Genomic DNA, 20,660 nt, shown 5'->3' with positions numbered 1-20,660 from the left:
TCTGCATTGAAAGTGTCCAACAGAAACCAATATATAAACATTTCTATTGCTAGAAGCATTTCCAGTGCTAACAACACAAATGCACAAAAAGACGTACACTCACCCTCCGTTGCACTTGTTTATCCGTTCTACGTACTGCGAGATCACCTCCAGTGCCTCGCTCTCGGCCAGCTGCAGATTTCCAGACACGTTGCACCTCAGGTCGTTCCAGTCCGACCTGAGCAGCTCAAAGTCCACCGGGTTTACGCTGAATGTTCTCTGCCAGTTAATGGCCTCCTCAGTCCAGCCAGGTCGTGGCTCGTCGTCCTCGTAGCTGTATTCAGAAGTGGCGTTATCATTAAGCTCAGCACCCTCCGTCTGCTGCGACTCCTTCACCATCCCTGAAGCTTTGGTGATCCTGATCTCCACAGGTTGTCTTTTATCAGATGAGTTCGTCCCTGTAAGATCGGTGCTTGACGGAGTAAGGTCTGTTATGGTTGATGTTATGGAGGATGATGGAAAATCTTTCACTTGTTGTCCAGTAGATGAGAGTAAGGAGCTGTGCTTCAGTTGTTGTGTAGGTGATTTATGGTCTAACGTTGGCCAGGAATCATGGCTTTTCATGAATTTCCACCTCGAACTAAAGTCCACAAGCTTTTTGCCACTTGCGGTTTGATACAAAAAGACCCCAGGGAAGATCTCCACCGGTGGCTTCGGAGTACTTTTTGGTGGATGAGGTTTAGTGATGTAGATTTTGCTTGACTTAACCTCTTTCTCTTGAGACTCAGGTTTGCTCAGAATGTGACTCGCCAGCATGTATAGCGGGGATCGCTGGGAATTCTTTAGGGAAGTTTTGGTAAGCCTTAGAGGAGCGAGCTTGTTGCTCTGCTGCACAGGGCTTAGTCGAACCCACTTTAAAGAACGCTGTATATGTATTTGCACTGTAACATCGTCTCCATCTTCTATATTCTCTCTGTGGTCTGTGAGAGCCTCAGAGTTTGCCTCTATAATGCTTCTATGCTGATTCAGTTTCCTGTCTTTTTCTGTTCTTCTCTGGTTATCTTCTTGTACAGTATGTTTATAGTAGCCATCATCTCTCCCATGGTCCTCTCCTTTAATCCTTCTTCTGGCTTGTTTCGGTTTGAAATGTGAGTATGCTCGTTCTTGGGTCGAAACATGACCTTTTGAGTCTCTGCCTGTTTGGTCCTTATTAGAGATTGTGCTAAATGTAAAACTGGAGAGCTGATCAGACAAACTGGTGTTACTTGTCTTCCGAACTGGATTGTGGTTTGAATTGACCAAGTCTTCCTCTAGATCTACAATCTCTTCTTCTTCTAGAAAATCTGAAGAAAAATAAGAAAAGGAATGCTTGAGGGTCATGAGACAAATTTCATTGATCTGTAAAATGTGCAAAACACTGAAAGAGCCAAGACACGCCTTAACTAATAGGACATCAATCTCGATGCAGCATCAGTACTTCCTTTCTGCCATCTTACTAACACACTTTTTCATAAGCACAATCACCCTTTTTTTTTTTTTTTAGCAATTATCACAAACACAGCTGTGGTATCCTCATCTCTGACAATGCTGTGATTTGTCTATACCAAAAAAAGCCAACTGTTAAATGCTCTCTTCATAGTTTGTCACAACACACCATCAGGATTTGGAAAGAAAAGAGGCCTGTCGTCATTCTCTTCATCCATCTTCATGTATTTATAAAAGCCAAACCTGTTTAGACAAAGTACAAGGTGAAACTTTTTAAGATCAGTCATAAACTTAAAGACGATGTTAAAAGTAATATAATATGATGTAATGAATCTGTTAAATGGTCAGCCATACTTTTCCAGGTACACCGGAGATTCCCTGTAGAAGCATTTGTTCTCTCTTTCCATATGTGTGAGTCTGGTGAAATCGTTTGGATAGACGTAGGACAGATATACCTAAAAGAATGATTAGGGAAAAAAAACCTTGATTGTAACATTAATAATGTCCAATGGGGGCAGTGGTTTCTGACTGTAACAAAAATCTGCATCAGAACATAATATATTTGAAATAAATCCAGCTCATATGGTGCATCAGTTCTACTCACAAACTGCAGACCCTGGTAGCGTGCGATGGGGAAATCTCTCACTACATAAGTTGGAGAGTAAACACAAGATGGCAGCACCTTCTCCAACCTGGAATGATCCATCATAGGAACTAAGACAGGATAAAATATATTAAAGTTAATTCAGTAAACCCTAATGTTAAATACAGCATGCTCAGCCGCTGGACACTGCTGTAACAATGCTGCAAATTGTTATAGCAAAGCTTTATTTAAGTAATTCATGAATATACGGTTTTACTGAATTGCTGGTGTCATTTAATCTGTAATCTGGATCAACATCACATACATCCTTTATATATGAAGACAGGAAAACATCTGGTTTTAGCTTAAGTATTAAATATAAGGGTTAAATTAGAGAACACATTTTCATAATGTTTGTTTGCAAATATGTACAATCAGCAGTTTTGGAGTAAATTCAATGGTGAAAATATGAGACTAATATTCAATCAATCAATCAATCAATCAATCAATCAATCAATCAATCAATCAATAAGTCAGAATTAGTATCAGTATATTCAGGTGAGAATATATAATAAACAGAGTAGGTAAATAATCATCTGTGAATAATTTTGATAATCACATTTGTATATACAGGAATCTCTTACATTTGGAAAATTGGATAGTGTTAATCAGAATGATGAGACATGGATTTTTATCAGCTCGTTAGTCCTTCAGTTGACTATTATCTGTATTTGCATATCAGAAACATCTAGAAACTTCCAGCTTTCTAGAAATCAGAGCACTACATCTCATACAAAAGCACTTAGGTTATATTTACTGAAATGTTATCTTTTGATTTTTCATTTTAAACGTCTTTCCCTCCTCAAATCTGGTTAGCCTGCTGAATGCTCTCCTTATATTTGCCTCACTATCGCAACAACAGTGTAATTTATGTAAATATAAACATATAACATGCAAATACAGGACTAGTGGGTGGGAGCTGAAGCCCATGCAGCAAAATCTGATTCATCATTGCGCTCAAATGACCGTTTCATGTATCAGATGCAGACTTGTTCATACTTCATACTGTACGTCATGCCTTACACTCAAATCACTGCTCCTTTCTGCACAATTTCATTGAAAAATAAGGGCAATTTTCTTTAGAATATTATAACCTGGTTGTAAATTGGTGAAATAAACATGCTAAAAGGTTTGGATCAGAAAGAAGAAGTTGTTTTTAATCAGTGTCTTTCTTCTGTCATCTTTTTTTGCACTCTGCCATGAGCACATGGTGCCAGAAAATTTTACACACACCGGCTTTTATTCATCAAATCTGCATTTTCTTTTCATAAAATCAGCACTTAAATCTGTGTGTAAATTTTAGAATACCCTATTATCATCCTAACAATATAACAAGGTTTATTTTCAACAGGGTATTAATCAATTTTGACAAATAGGTTTCAAGTAATTTATTCATTAATTAATCATTCAGTTTAGAAAAAGCTTCATTTGTATCCAAAAAGCACCATACAGAGCTTTCTAAGAAGTGTGAAGATTTTTTTTTTCTTTAAACATAATTTTTTTACCAACTCTATAACACTTATATAACTACAGGTGATGGAAAACTGCTTTTTTTTAAAGTAGCATAACTGTCTTTTTATTTGTAGAAGCTCTGAAAAGAAATTCTTAATCACGTCAAATTTTTTTGGACTCTTTTTTTTTTCCAACTCTGAGCGTTATTCCCTAATAGATTTCCTGATTTAACATGTTCTTTAGGTTGTCCATTTTTGATCCGGTTTTGCTGCGCTGTTCTGTTTGTTTGATCGATTTGACCTCTGCCTGTTTTCCGATTACAAATCTGCCTGCTGATGTGGGATTTAATATACTCATGCTTGCTATTACATCAACCTGCCTGCAGCTTCTGACAATCTTCATTGAATCTCGGTTAGCCTGCTGCATGATTTTCCTTTATTCCTTTTACCTATTGCAACAGCTCCATAAATTAAGGCATGTTTCATTTAAATGATTCACAGTGTGCATCTGAGGGTTGCATATGCAAATGAAATAGAAATAAGGAACTAGTGAGCAAAAATAGTTCAGGCAGCCTTATTCCATTCAGATAAAACAAATTAATTTTTAGTTTGCATTCAAAGTGGCACCTGTTTTGATGTCATACATAAATCCATGTGGTTTCATAAGGGCTGAATAAGGGCAACCAGGTACATTCTAAAACTTTAGTTTTGGTTTTACCTTAAAAAAAAAGGTGACTCAAGATGCAATAATAATTAGTACAGAAAGGTGAAAGTGAAATCAGTATAAACATGATAAACCGTTTAACTTTAGAAAACTAATTATACTGCATGCACCTAGCCATAACCCACAGCCAAGCCTGCATTAGTATGTAGTCAGACACAGACAATCTCATTTTACAGGCTCCATCATCTATAGGTTAAAATAAATCTGAATCAGACGGCTAGAGTTAGTATGCAGACTTGCAGTCATGATCATGTAAATCAGCACCAAAGCAAACCATCATGCACAAGACACAGTGTGTCCACTGATGAAACAGAAATAAAAATTCAGCAAGGACAGTGTGCAACCTGTCAGATAGAAAGGTTACCTGCCTGTCAACAGTGAGCATAAACACTCATACAGGTATACAACAAATATCTGAGTCCAAATATCTGAGTCCTAATAAACACTTTCAATTTGTCATTCATTAATAACAGAACCAGTTCAAATGATCAGTTTTTAATAATATAATTCAACATCAATGTGTCATTTACTGCCAACAAACAGTGTGATAATGCTGAATTCACAGGACCTTACAATCATATAATCCAGTTTCAGGAATTCAGATGTTAAAGTGTATATAATAAAGATAAAGACAAACGCTTTTTTTCCACAAATTACTTCATTCTAATGCGTGAATCGTTTCGCCATGATTGAATTGTCTATCATTAACACAATTAATTATTTTGTAGATACAACATAATTTGCAACTGTATTATCAAAGCGCAGTTAAATAAAATAGTTTACACCTGAGCTAAAATAGCTAAAAAAAAAAATACCTAAAATAATCAGATCTTACTCCTGTGCTTAGAATCAAACCAACACACTGGTGTTTTACAACAGGCCCATAACTGCTGTTCTACAAGAGTAGTTTAAAGTGGCTAAATTTAAATACCGTATTATAATTGTTGTTCCTATAGGAAACGAGATTGAAATCGTGTTTTATTTATAAACGTCTAATATTTTGTTGATGACAAAACGTAACATTTTATCTTAAATCTTATTTTAGTGTATGACTTGTTTTTCATCCATTTGTTGTGTTTGCTAAGAGCTAATAGCAAAGTTGTCACCTTGTGACTGTGAGCTCACACTTACAATCTAAAATAGGCCATAATTATGTCAAGTGCATCATCTTTTTCATTCGTGTCCTGTGAAGTAGTTGAGGAAGTGCATTGTATTGTTGTTAAAACCAGCACTGTCTCAGTGAGTGTGTTAAAGGTAGTGCTGATGGGTGATGATAGTTCTAACATTTTACTCATGGCCATTACTGAATGTATAACTGCAAGACACATGGCCTTTTTAGATCCACAGGAAATCTACAAATGGTGCTCTGGTGCTTCATGGCTGCATTGAAGAATGAAGCTAACAGCAGATATGGCTGCAAAGAACAATGGAAAACAACTGAGTGCTTTCACAATGTTGCAGCAGAAAGAATAAAAGCAGAAGAAGATACACTGGATGCTCTGGGGACCACATCGTGCCACCTCGACAGCCTAGAACGTGAAGACAGTTTCGTCCCAGAACGAGCTGTGATCAAGACTCTAACGAAACATTTTGAAACTGCCAGGGGATTCCAGCATTGGTTCTGACATAATGCAGACGACAGATTGTCCTTCCTTCTGCATACAGAACACTGGAACCTGATACAGACTACTACAATGGCCACAGAATATCGTTACCCTTTTGACTATACAGTACTTACTACAGAAATGCAACCTTTACTCAGAAAACAAACAAAAGATTTAGTACGTAGACTTCAAAATCGGAATATTTAAGATAGGAGACAACGTTTTCCAGGATTTAGCTCTGAAAGACTTCTAAAAATGTTTTCTTTGAAAATACAAGGCTATAGCCATACTGTAGATCTGAAGGACAGATCAGATGCTAACAATTTCCACACAATTAGCATCAGACTGAAACTGAAGCCAAGTAACACATTTACCATTAAAATATCCCTCTTTATCAACCTGATATACAACTACCAGAAATTAAATTGTGAAGTTTTACTTTTACAGTAACGCTGTTTCCTGTTTTCCTTTTTTCTCCATAAATCATTTTTATATAGAACAACGAACTGAAGTTTTTACAGAAATATACTTTTAATTCAAAATGATTGACAGCATGATTCTGTAAAACTTAATTTCATTTTGTATGGTTTCTACATTGAACTGCTCTGTTTTGTCTGGATGTGGAGTATATTTAAGTTCAAACCAGACAAAATATAAACAAGCCTGAAATTAACTAGCTGAGGTATAGACAGTATAGCAATATTGCTAACTGGCTTGCTAAGGTATATTTGACGTAATCTGATTAAGAAAAAAAACATTTTTCAAAAATCTACACACACACACACACACACACAAACACATACACACACACACACACACACACACACACACACACACACACACACACACACACACACACACACACACACAGGAGTACCCACTCTTGTAGAATGTGTCGCGTGGGTCTGGTCTGAGCATGTCTGCAGCATGTGTGTGTGAACTGTGGACCTCCTGCAGAGTGTGTGTGTAGCTGGCCAAGGTCTGAGGGATGTGTTTCACACTGTTCATCTTCAGACTGGACTCGTCTGAGGTGAGAGAGAACGAGAGAGAAAAGTGAGAAAAGGGTCATGCAGTCAACGTCACACACATGAGCAACAGCTTGGGGGATGAAAGATGACAGTGTAGGTCACTGAGATCAACTCAAGCAAGAACTGCGAGAAAGGCAACCATAATACTGCACTTAATACAAACTGTCAGGATCTATCGTGTCCTGTCGTGCAGATAAATGTAATACTGTATATAAAGGCAGACACAGTACGCAAGTATGGGCTAATATTGTTGAGTGCATCCAAGGACTGGAATTAAAGAAATGCTAAGAGAATTCACAGGCCAATCATTAACCAGAGAAGTACTTAGAAACACTGCATATTCAGGAGAAAATCAGAGAACAACTTTCTCAGTCTTGCAATGTGAGATAATAACAGAGTGGTAATACAGGCAATAAGACAGCAATGAGGAGAAAAAGAAAAATGAGGGAGGATATGGGTAAGCACACTGTGTGATCAATGGACCAAATTTCGTATATCATATGGAAATGAACACAATCAGATCAAAAAAGACTTCACTTGAGCATAGAAAGACAGAAACATTATAACTTCATTTTCTGTAATTCGGTTAAGTTTTGGGGTTTTTAGGATTTTTTACTGCCTGTGTATCATAGTGAAACTGGTTTTGCTACACATGATGCTGGGAGATAATGTATAGTAGAGAAAAGTCGCACAGCCGTGTGTGTGTGTGAGAGAGATTTTTCTGCATTAGAATTGTGTGTCATGACAATGTTGGAATCAGTGTCAAAATCCAGTTCCCACACTGTTTCAAGGCTTGCAGACATGTCCATTGTGAACTCCAGTTCCCAGCTCCCACACTTACTGTCACATTCCCAGTCACCCAATTACTGGTTCCATACACCTGGAGTCATGTAATGTTCAATTTATTTTATCTTATGTGCCAGGTCTTGTTCATTGTGTCTGATTACCCAGGTCTTGTTATTGCTTCACATTGGATACTGCTTCATATCATGTCTTTTTTAATCAACTGGCATTCTGTCTGTTTCTGATTCTACCTTTGCTCTATAATCTGTCTACCAGATTTTGTAATAAAATATTTCACCTGCATCCGCATTCATCTCAGCCACCTGACACAGTGCTATACATTGGTAAATACACACAATACTGTATAACATACAAATACAAAGAATTTACTAAAATACTGTACATTTATTAATACAATTAATTATATTTGGTTTGCATTGGGGAAAACCTGATATTGTAAATTTCACACATTTTTTTAGCTATTTTATTTGTTTTATATTTTTGTCTATTAATTGCATTCTCATTTTGATGCCAATTTTGTTGTTGTATTACAAAAAAAAAGTGGTTCCCTCAGTGAACTCAGATTTCATTTAAAATAGAGGCTCTAAGAGGCCTCCACAGCATGAGTGCCTATAGTGCACTGGGACACACGCACACACACATTTATAAAGTTTTTTTTCTGCTAACACTACTTTCACAAGTGTCTGTCTGAATGGGCAGTAATGAAAACACACTTTAATTAGACATATTGATCAGATGTGGGATTGTATGTTTTGTGTGTGTCTGTGTGTTTGTGATCTTGTACTGTGTACTGGAATTGTAAATGAAGCAGATAAAAAGACAGAGAAAGAGACCTAGACATTTCCGTGATGTTTGACAGCTGACAGCACTACATAATGCAGTAGCAGTATGTATCACTCTCAGCATATTAACTGCTCACACACATATATGCACACCCAGCTGTTTGAGTGAGCATGTGCGTGTGTGCTATCTCTTCATTAAGTTTTATCTTGCAGCTTTATGTGAACTCTCACAAGTGTCTGTTTGACTGGCCAGTGGTGAAAACACACTTTAATTAGTTGCATCGATTGGCTCAAGTTTGCAAGTGTGTGTGTGTTTAAATGTGTGTGGGTTTTCTGTGTGTTCCTCTCTGACAGAGTAGTCTGGGTGATTAATGATTGGGACAGCGTATTACACTTTGCACTGTATTCTCTGGGTGAACGGGGGCGGCCAGGCTGTGTTCTCTAATGTACGTCCCTCTCTCCCTCAGCTTGTTAACTATAGCAAGGATTAAAAGGAAAAAGCGCTTTAGCCTAAAAATTTATAAATGAAGCAAAAGCTAGAACGTGGGCAGACACACTTCGTGGTAAAAGCATGTGTGAATGAATGTCCCTTTCCTTTCCAATGGAGGCTAATATAAGGGGCTGTGGGTGCAAACATGTGTGAATGCAGATAAGACAAAGTGGAAGGACATGAAAGCAACCCAACTGGGTGATTACCATTGAAAGTGATTGCAAGTGCTATGAAATTAGAGATTCAAATCATGACATTGTTTGTCTCATTGATTTTTGTGAGTTGAATTTCTCCACAGAAAGATTTCCAGAGTATTTAGAGAATTTAATGCTCAAAACAAGTGGGGATTTATTTTTTCGAAGCTGAACTTCTCAACTCTGAAAATTAAAAAAAAAAAAATAAATAAATAAATCTCAACTCTGGGGGAAAAATTAATGCAGAACGTAAATTAGCATTTGTTTTGCTTCTGTGAATATGTAAAATCCCCTGTTTTGTTATTTAGATTGTGTTGGAATTGTGTTCGAAGTATAACAGAAAACAGAAATGTGATATTTTTAATTGGGAGATATGGTCTGATTAAATTGGTAGTTATGAATGACTTTCAGACAGATATAAATAAACATTGGTAGCATACTTTTTGGACTATGGCTCCATTGGCTTCAAGTCTTTTGGGATATGTTTTTTAGGAGCTTTGCATATCCGGATCCTGATACTTTTGCCTATTTCTCTTTGCAAAAGTCAGACTAGATAGACTGTTGGATCAGTCAGAGTTCTGCTCTTTGACTAGGATACTTTAACACATTCAGGTTCTTAGAATTGAACCACTACAATGTTGCTTTGGCAGTATGCTTTAGATGAACATCTTTGCCAGCTACATATCTCTTGTAACCAATCTGGAACTGATTTTCTTGCAGCATTACCCTGACCACTTTCCCAGTCCTGGTTGATGTTGAGTCAAAGGTTCACAACACAATGCTATCAACGTTTTTTGTTATCCCTATTACTACAGATGCCACCATATCAAAATAATGGCACACAATTCCAAGATGTATAATGTACAGCCTGAGCTAGTGGGATGTTTATAAAGATTTCATCTACTTGCAGGATGGAAAGCTACTACTTAATACAAAAAATTATAGGGTTATTACTAATTCTCTTTGTGTTAGCTTTGACACTTCATTTACATTGCACACCTATTTCAAAATTAAAGATAACATAGTTCCTCACCGCCATAAAGCCTTATTGTATAATCCTGAATTTAGCCACTAAATGTCACCATATCATGAATCACAGCGTTATAAAAAATGAAGGAATACTGACATTTTGAAGTAAATCCCTCCAGAAGTGCATTTGAATGACAAATAGTTACATGACAATTTCTTCCTATTTAGCTACTGCATATACCAGTGAGTATAGTATACAGTTTTTGGTGGAATACAGTATGTCATACAAGTACAGGTATGGCATTTAGAACACAGCTAAGGCACTAATATATCTCAGCGTCTGTGACTCCATTTGAAAAATGAAGATGTAATTACCCGTATACAAGGAGATGTAGGCTGAGTCTATGACATCGTACTTCAAGCCAGGCAGAAAGGGTCTCCACTGAAAGAGAAAAGGAAAGTAGGAGAAGCTGATGAGAAGACAGAAATGTCTGGGGTCCATTATTGCTTTAGTCCATGAGGTGATCAGCGATGGCTCTGCCACTTTAAAATAGCTGTTAGATAGACAGGCTGCAATTCTTCTAAAGAGGACATGCAATTACTACATCACATCTTCTTAGCCCTGCCGTGATTGCACAAGACAGGTCATTTACCAGAACAAAAAACTCTAATTACACTGCCACAAGATGTAGCCTTCACATACACATACAGAAACAGACACACTCTTACTCAGACAAACGTCTTTAACATTTCTATTAGTATTACACTTCCTTTAATGCATTGTAATGGATGTGATATAATGAGACTACTGAAAAAGAAGTGAAAAAATAAGTAATGACAGTCTTACAAACTGTTAAATCTTCGCTTGTCCTGGTTTTAGGACTTTAACCTAAATACTATAAAACTTGCTAGCTATTTGGATTGGCTATGCTAAATTGCTAGTAGGTGCAAATATAAATATGTGTGTATGCATAATGCCATGTATTCCCATCTAATTTCCAGGGTTCCTGGGATATGATTTAAATCCACTGCGAGACTGAATACAGTAGGATAAAGTGCTTCTTGATGATGGTTGAATATATGCAAAGATAATGCAAACATTCAGCCATCATCAGAAGCACTTCATAGCTCTCATAGTGGCCAAAACTATGGCACTTCCTTCTATATAAAATTTTAATCCAATTTTCCCTCATATAGATATCAAAATAGATATAAATATTTCCCTTTAGTGTCATAGTTATGAAGGTGATGAGCACGTCTCTGGCCTATTCTGTTATTGGTTTGTTGCCTTTTTGTGTTCACCTGTTCAGTCTTAGTCCATGATTTATTTGTCTATGTCTATCTATCTTGTCCCTGTTGTGTTATAGTTGAAGCTTTTTGTAGCAGGTCCTTGCATAAGGTGTCCAGGTTTTTCTTACTGCACTTTATAATAGAAACCTAGTGAAAATAATCTTACCATTGTAAACCATGGTGATGTCAATAACAACCATAGTCAACATAGGATATCATAGTGTAACTGTGGTTAAATAGATATGTAATAAAAATTGTTCCCATAGTTAAAATAGCAACCATGCTATAAAAAAACCATAGCAAACAACAATTCATAAATAACTGTCATTTATTTCAAATGAAGAAATGCTGAATAAAAGCTACTACATATTCAAATGGTATAACAGTGTTGTTTATCGCTCCACTACACAGACACATGCATGCACTTTCACCCCCATATGGTTCGGTATATTCAGTATTCCCTCCACACTTCTGCCTATACATTTCAAGGTCAGTTGTGCCTTTCGGGAATCGATGTGCTACTACTGCACAATGGCAGGATCTGGGATACACATACTGATACAAATCTGCATATACTGTAGTGCTAAGTTGTCTAACTATCGCAAATTTTGCACACGTATGGTGTTAACAACGGACAAAGGTGCTGTTATTGTAGGATATCCCTTAAATTTTTCAGTAATGAGGATGTTTAGTAACATAGATGTGTAAGTGTGTGGAACGTGAGTCTGGAACAGGTAATGGGTTTAAGAAACAAAAAACGAATGCAAATTAGAGAAAAAGAATCTCAAACTGGTGTCAGAAATAATACCCTGAGACATCAGGAATGGGTAGAGTTACTGTATAAAAGGAAAGATAGGAGAGGAGCTTAGACTACTTATTGTAATCTTGATTGTTTCAAATAATATCGGACAAATAGGAAGCCTACAAATATGCCAATCCACAGCATGCACAGCATGTGTGCTTTCTTCTCTCTGCATGCATTGCTTCAGCAACAGTCTCATTTCATCATTCGCTGCTTTCCTGGGTCTCTCTCTCTCTCTCTCTCTCTCTCTCTCTCTCTCTCTCTCTCTGTCTGTCTGTCTCTCTCACACTCTTTCTGAATGAAGTTGCTTCAGACAAGTTCTAATATTATGTTATTATGTTGAACACCTGCAACTGTCCTAATGAAGCTCACTAGATAGATCATACCAAATAAATTCTGGTGATGTTACTTTAGACGTGAATTATTAAGTTGTTGACCAACAAAAAAACCTGACAATCGTTTCAAATTTGAGCTGCAGCACCACTGACATGAATAACAAACACACAGAACACGAACATTCATGTTAAAAGAAACAGGAACATTTTCCCTAAGAATTCAGTAGCTACTGTTGGTGAATGCCATGCAAAAAAAGATATATTCACATGCTGCACTACTAATTTAGGACTTTGATGAATAAATGATTTCCCTTGTTCACCATGCCTAATTAAGGGCTTTCTTTCTTAAAAAAAATTTTTTTTGAATATATTTTTGGCAAGAGACAGCGAGTTCAAGAAAAGCCCCCGATGATTAACGTACTTGTAGAGAAAGGCTCCAAATTCTCCTTTGACAGTGAAACTTTATGAATTTATTCATGCCACATGTCTTTGAACCAACTCCTACAAGGCATCGACAATTTTTAATGGAGACAAAATAGACCTAAAGCAGAAACACTTCTACTGTAGCTTTGCTTTTTGCTCTGAACTCTGACGTGCATGTGCCACAGCGTTTAGCCTTTTTCCTTACTAGAGAAAGTAAATAATTTGTTCTGAGAGCTGGGGTCCTACAGACATTGTGTGAGGATCATCTGGGTGTTGTTTATTCTCTGTGGGAAGCAAATAACCTGAGTTTCTCTGAGCTGCTCAAAAAGCTATAGGCAGTTGTTCACTATTTATTTTTTTTGCACTGACACTTTAACTCTGGACTGTCACTTTAACTCTGGACTTGCACAGCACAGTACCACTTTATACACTTTATACACACCATACTGCACATGGACACTTTAAGGGACAATAATTAAAACCATACGCATTTATGTTTCTTTATGTATATGTATATACATTATTTTTCACTTATATTTTCATATTTTCATATTTTCTATAGTTTATTTTTATATAGTTTAAACTTTTTTATTTATCTACCTCCTTTTGGTTATATTTTTTATCCCAAATTGCATTCCTTATGTTTGAATACCGGACAGATGCAAAAAGCATTTCACTGCATGTCGTACTCTGTATGTATGTGTATGTGACAAATAAAATTTGATTTCATTTGATTTGAAGTGACAAATTCTCCAAACAGACATACAGTGTTCGAAAAAATGGGAAATCTTAAATCACACATTGGATCTCAATAAATGAAATATTCAAGTTGAAACTCTTTACTTATAAACATTGTGTAATTTGTTGAGAACAAAATTATGTGACAGTGGTCACTGAAAACCAAAATCATCAACCCACTGAAGGCTGGGTTAAAAATCACACTGAAAATTAAGGCAAAATTTAAAAAATAAAATTGCAGGAATTTCATCACAGCAGCTCTTAATGTAAGTCAGTAGTGTTTCTGGCCCCCACATGCCTGTATGCATTCCTAACAACATCTGGGGATGCTCCTTATGAGGTGGCTGGATCAGGGCATCAGTGAGCTCCTGGAGATCTGTGGTGCTACTTGACGTCCCAGAGTGAACGTCTTGTTAACATCAGGGCCAATCAGTGGCATCAATGCCTTTGTCATCCAGAAACCGTCTACACATTCTGGTCACATGAGCCCAGGCACTGTCATACTTCAGGAAGAACCTAGGGCATGGTGCACCAGCTTAAGATCTGACAATAGCTCCAATGATTTCATTGAGGTACCTAACATCAGTAAAGGTACTGTTTGCTAGCATGTGGGGGTTTGTGTTGCTCTCAAAGGATTTTCCTCCCCAGACCATCATTGACACACTTCCAAACTAGTCATACCAAACTAGAGTAGTTGATGTTGCAGGCAGCAGAATGTCCCAGCCTCTCTAGACTCTTTCATTTCTGCCACATGAGCTAAGTGCTGCTATCACAACTATAGAGAATGTACCAATTCTGGTGCTCTCTGGCAAAGGCCAATCAAGCTGCATGGTGCAGGGCTGTAAGCACAGGTCCCAGTAGAGGATGTCGGGCCCTCCTGTTACCCTCACATAACTGTTATGACAGTTTGTTCAGAAACATGCACACCAGTAGCTTGCTAGAGGTCATTTTGTAAGGCTCTGGTAGTGCTCATCCTGTTCCTCCCCACACAATGAAGCAGAAACCAATCCCTCTGCTGGGTTGTTGCACTTCAACAGCCCTGTCCAGCGCTCCTCATGTAAAACCCCTTCTCCTGATACTTCCCTGATATCCTCTGTCCTGGAGGAGCTGGACCACCTGATTGGGTTGCAGGTACAAGACAAGACAAGACCCTAACAAAACACAAAACTGGATACCAGTGTTTTATTAATTGTCCCCCCAACAAGCTAGTTTATTTTAAAAATGTTCACTTTTATAATTGCATTACAAAGCCCTTGAAACCGGAGTCTGAGGTCACTGAATGTAACTAATTCACTACAGCCTTGACTTAATGCTGTCACACTTGTTCTGTGTTTGAGAAACACTCAGAGAGAAGAGCACAGGCTGTGTTTTACTTTATGATTAATAATTCATCAAAGACAGACCATTGCAGAGTGCTTAAGTGAGCCGTGTGTATACAGATGAGCTCTTTTCTACCTGATGGGTACCTGGGGAAACATGAACAGCAGGAGGAAGGCTGATCACTTCAACCGTTACACACCCTCATGTCCTTTCAATCTATATACTTCAGTTATGTGCTTATCTCGCTCCTATTTTTTAGACTTTAATGTGCTTTGGTCTTTAAAATCCAACAAAAAACACTATAAAAGGACATTCATTTTTTTTTTTATTTCCATTAGTCACTAAACTGCTGTATGGAGGAAAGCTTGTACTAAGTCCCAATGTCATAGCATCTCTTATTGGTTCAGTAATAAACATGGCAAAAATATGGACCTTCATGTCACTAAATCTAAGGAAATTTTAGTGGAAAACCTTCTACACTGAAGAAACAAAGCTTGTTGACTTTACTTACTTCGAAGGTGTACATCATCTACGTGATTGAACTGAGTTTAACACAATTTGTTTTAAAAAGTCTGACATGATTCGAGTGTAGATTTGACTCAGACCGTAGCTGAATCAAACCAACAAAGCTATTGTTTTACGACAGTTACATTACCACTGTACTATCCTACTGTATGCATGCACTATACTTCCATTCTGCACTAACATCCTCGTGAGATTTCACACTGTTTTTAGTTAATACTGCATGAATTGATCACCCTCACTCTACATTATTTAATATCGTAATAAAAAAACTTGTTTTAAATTAAGTTTAGTATAAGCAATAAAATCATGTTGTGTCAAGAATTGTACAATTTTATAAAAACTATGCGCAATTGTTTCACTTCACAAGATTATATTTGATATACGAGCATAGCACATTTACTATAATACATACAATATTTCATTATGTTACGCTACAAACATGCTATACTGTATGAGCTATAGAATTCTTTTATTATTTTTAATGAAGACAACCATGCATATACTTGATCATGGGATTCATTTTGCCTTCGAAACATTTCCCAGTGCTATAATAATGCTACCATTCTCTGTAGACTGGGAACTTTCATGAATATGTAATTAGGTGTTTATTTTGGATTTCATGAATACATTACTGTATGTAGATATCAGTCATATAAAGCCTTATCTTCTATTTGTTTGTTATGGGTACAATTCCATCTCCTCTCCTCTTATTTTTTATGTGTTAATTTCATTACAGTTTTCATTCCATTCCAGTGTTCACTCTCGGTCAAACTCGCTCGTAAAAGCACATAGGTATGTTGTTATGTTGACCATAATCATGCTACTTAAAATCAAATGTCAGTATCAATAAACACTTTTATGGACCAAGATTTATTATAAAGCATGCATAGCGGATTCATGAGGCCTTATTTCTATAAATATGTCCACTGTAGATGTGTATTCAGTGACATTTTTGGTACTGGCAAGGAGCAGCATTTTCAGCTAAGGCCATTACTTTAGCATTTTGTAGCTTTAAATCAAAATCCGGCTGCCGAATTTTTTCCTTTTTTTTTCGTTCTTTTTTTTAGACCTTAAATTGCCTCCATTCTGCAACTTGTCACTGGTTTAGGCTTTGCTTTACATAATACATTTCCAAAATGACAGAAAAAACAGGGACAGACCTAGACAAAGAAGGCACATTGGATAGAAATGGAAGGAGAAGGAGACAACGAAATGATGCTATTATAGGATAAAGACAGAAGAAGCTGAGTGGTTCATAAACCATTCATCCTGGTTATTTCGCAGCTTGTGGTGATAAATATTATATTAAGATGCAGAAGACTCACAAGAGTATTACAGTGATGTAACATTGCATTTTGCGGAACATATCATAAATTCATTAGCTAAAAGAAAAGATTAAGTGTGCTTCTCACTGCTATGTTTTGGAGACCTGGAAACTAGACTGAACAGTGATTGCTAACTAGTAGTAGCATGCTATTTGTGTGTATCAATACAAAGGTAAACAAAAAAAAGTTACATTATCATGTAACACAGTGAGATATAAAAGTTTCTTAGCAACTTTATTTTATCTTTATATGTTTAATAACAAGACAACTGCATGCTGTGCTAGAATCAGAGATGCTGTGTTTCCATGTATTTATATTTTCTGAGTCTTCATGCAAATTAACTTGTTTGTTTAGACCCCTAGTGCTGTAGATGCATTTATATAAACAAAATAGCGATGATAACAAAAGCTACATGTCTTCGTTCAAAGTAATGAACTGTCCATCTGTAGATGAAATTTGATCTGAAACATTGGCACTTCTTTGGCACACTCAATAAGTGAACAAATGTGTCACCTCAGGACATCTTTACAGCCTGCTGGAACTCCTGATGTAACACAGCCAAGTATTTGGGATGTCACAAATCAGATACTTTTACCATGAAAGTTGTGTTCAAATAAGGCAAAAAAAAAAAGGTTTGTAGGTTTCGATTATACAGCAATTTAGTGATATTTATTTTAAATGTTGGCACATGTCTGTCCTTTCTTTTAAGTGAATAGTCATTGGTTTGAATACAAACTCAAATTTTGGAACGGTATGTTTTATACGGATTTTATACAGGAAATGACCCTGTTTTGCTTCTGAACAAACATGATATGCCTAGTAATTATCAGTAGACATGCAGGAGGTGGGATTAGGAACATGTACCTTGTGCTAAAGACCCAGCATCAAGGTGAGTCTCATCACCGTTTAATACTAAACACAGCCTCCAGACCAAGTGAACGTCAATAAGGAGGAGGATTAGAGATTTTTTTTTGTTTCTTGAACCTGAACCTACAAATTAAAAACTAATCCCCAGAACATGAAATCAACCTGTCCCTGGAGCCCAGGAAGCCCAAGCTAGTGATTTATCAAACTATGTTCCTACATCTGGATTAGCCCTGGAAGGATTATTAATCTAAGCCAGGGTTAATCTTTTTGGGTCCAAACCAGACATGTCAGTCTTGCACTGCAAAACTTACCCCAACTTCAACATGGTCTGAGCCCTTGTCATCCTGCTTGTGTAAAATTTCAAAGTAGTACCGCCTAGAGGCCATCAAGCTGTGAAAGCAAGAAGAGAAAGAAAGGACACAGGAAACAGCATCAGTATAGAAAAGAAACGGAAAGAGGGAGTCAGATAGTTAAGGAGAAAGAGGACAGTGCGGCTCTAGTGCCGTATGAGAACACATGCTGGGTTAAGTACTCTGTCAGGTACAGTGTCTACAGGGAGCTATGACATAAAATATAGTGGCACAACCATCTGCTTGCTGCCCCGTTTCCTCACTGGGCCTGGGAAATCTAGGGTATGGCTAGGTATTCATATTTTTATATCCTTTTTTTGTAGCACAGTAACTAATATAACAAAATGCAACGCACTGATCTGTGTTAGAATGTGTTAGAAGCTGTGTTAGAATGTAAATAGTGTTAGAAGTAGTGTTAGAAGCTGTGTTAGAATGTAAATCCATCCCCATTCACTACTGCATGCCCATCCATCTCTGCAGAGATCCCAACCCTGTCCACCCCAACCCTGTCTTGTTGTAAACGGAAACAATCTACTTTATCCCTGACCACCCCATATTCATAGACCAATCCCTAGATACCCTAAAACCATTTCCAACCCAACCTACATTACCTTATCAATCTGTCTCCATATCCACAGGTGCAATTTCTAACCCAATCCCTGCATCATCTGAAGCCCTTCCCAAGCCCAGTTTGGTCTTAACCCCACTCCCATGTGCCTTCAACAATGTCTGCACCACATCCCCCAGTGCCCCACCTCAGTTCCCACCTCGTCACTGTGATACCAATTCCAAAATTCTCAAACATCATCTACAGAGCTTCTGCAAAATTCCCACAGGTTTCAACACTGCTTACAACACAACCATGGCATACACCAACATTTACATGCACCTTTACTGCATCTGGCAGATGCTTTTATCCAATGCAGCTTACAGTGCTTACTCTCTAAATTAATACCTGAGAATACTATCAGTCCAAAAATATATCAAGTTAACAGATATAATATTTCAAGAAAAGCACAGAGACAACTTATTTGTTAAAGTATTTCAAGAAGATGTGGGTCTTTAGACAATGTTAAAAAGACTGCCAGTGACTCATCTGGATAGACATCTAGGGGAAGATTATTCACTGCCTAGCTGCCAGAACGTAGAAGATTCTTGATGCATACAAACTTTCTTACCATAACAGAGGCTGAGACCAGTCAAGCAGAGGCAGGGGAGCATGGTGCAGTGCAAGGTGCAAATAATCAATTGCTTTGTGGTGAATGGTCTGCGGGGGTTGATCCCTCAACATACTAATCCCATTCCAATAAGTTCTCGGCTCTCTCCACATGCTCCAACCGAATGTCTGCTCATACTTGCCGAGTCCAACATATGACCCATGTATGCATTTCCAGCCCCACCTACAATGATAAGGGCTCTTCTATCCATTGAAAATTTTTACCCTAATCTTAATGTGTATGCCAAGCAAAATCTATATTGATGCTTACATTCTTACTAAAAATATATGATGAAGGAGTAAAATAAATATATGCTTTGTTTTCTCAGTGGTATTTTGGTAATAGTTGTAATGGTTCTTAGCTTTCTAAAGAACTTAAAATCATCTCTGAAAATTGAAGCTTTCTGTTATGAGGGTCTTAGAAATAAAACCTTTAAAGGTCCCCCCAGAATGACAAACCATTTGGTACTCCTTGGATACCATTTTCCAGGTGGTGTTAGTGAATCAAGCAGTGAAAAACCTATCTAATATATGAGATTCATAATTTGTGTATATCTTGCTGCTCCCATTTTAGTCAGATCACTAGATGGTCTACTGTGTATTATCTAAATTGTAAATGCAAGAAGTTGGAGATCATTTTGGAAACGCTCTTTCCTTTTTTCACTTCCTCTGCCTTGTGTTTTTACACAAGTTTTAGTCTATATGTGGAAGAAACTTAGATATGACCAAAAGGGCAAGTAAGAAAGACAGTGGAAACAGGGTGAAGGATGCAAGAGTAAAAAGACAGAAGGTGGAATAAAGAGACAGGAAGAGAGAGTTATGGATGGCAGATGGCTGGGATTGATGGTAGCTTGAGCGGTGCTTTAACTCTGACAGACATTATAGTATATATTCCTCATGGAGCCCATATATTATAAGAGTTGTAACAAAACACTGTGATTTACTGCTTTCTAAAAATGGAGTACTTGATTGTACGAATAAAAAAGTGCCGTTTTACATTTGAAAGTGTGTACGATATACAGGGTTTTAGTGTTACTACGGTCCATTATACTGTAATTGGGAAATAATCATTTATTGAGCTTGTGGAAACCCAAAATGTCTCTCCCAGTTTCCTTTTAAATCCAGCTTGACATTTGCTGATGCAGATCTTTTGGTGAATGCAGCTAAATTACAATGAAGGCTGTAATCAGAAAATGAGGAATGGAGGTAGAAAGAAAGAATGTCATTTAAAAAGACAAGTCGGAGAAGCATGAGTGAAGATAAGGAAGACAGGCATACTCTACACACACACATGAACACACACATGAACACACACA

At 37.2% G+C, this 20,660-nt stretch overlaps 1 protein-coding gene across 3 annotated transcripts in view; it reads right to left on the bottom strand.

Moving 5' to 3' along the window:
* b4galnt4b (beta-1,4-N-acetyl-galactosaminyl transferase 4b) overlaps positions 1 to 20,660 on the bottom strand; it is a 95,506-nt gene that overhangs the window by 6,740 nt on the left and 68,106 nt on the right. For all 3 annotated transcript variants that reach the window (XM_027136881.2, XM_027136880.2, XM_047806713.1), the window contains 7 exons: positions 18,090 to 18,168; positions 10,529 to 10,595; positions 6,768 to 6,911; positions 2,069 to 2,178; positions 1,819 to 1,919; positions 1,634 to 1,707; positions 104 to 1,322 (listed from right to left, as the gene is read on the bottom strand). In XM_027136881.2, coding sequence (XP_026992682.1) covers positions 104 to 1,322; positions 1,634 to 1,707; positions 1,819 to 1,919; positions 2,069 to 2,178; positions 6,768 to 6,911; positions 10,529 to 10,595; positions 18,090 to 18,168 — 1,794 coding nt within the window. The remainder of the gene's footprint in view (positions 1 to 103; positions 1,323 to 1,633; positions 1,708 to 1,818; positions 1,920 to 2,068; positions 2,179 to 6,767; positions 6,912 to 10,528; positions 10,596 to 18,089; positions 18,169 to 20,660) is intronic.

The sequence above is a fragment of the Tachysurus fulvidraco genome, chromosome 1, assembly GCF_022655615.1.
Source record: "Tachysurus fulvidraco isolate hzauxx_2018 chromosome 1, HZAU_PFXX_2.0, whole genome shotgun sequence".
Classification (NCBI taxonomy): Eukaryota; Metazoa; Chordata; class Actinopteri; order Siluriformes; family Bagridae; genus Tachysurus; species Tachysurus fulvidraco.
Note: the sequence above shows the minus strand (reverse complement) of the source record. Positions and strands in the feature narration are given on the sequence as shown.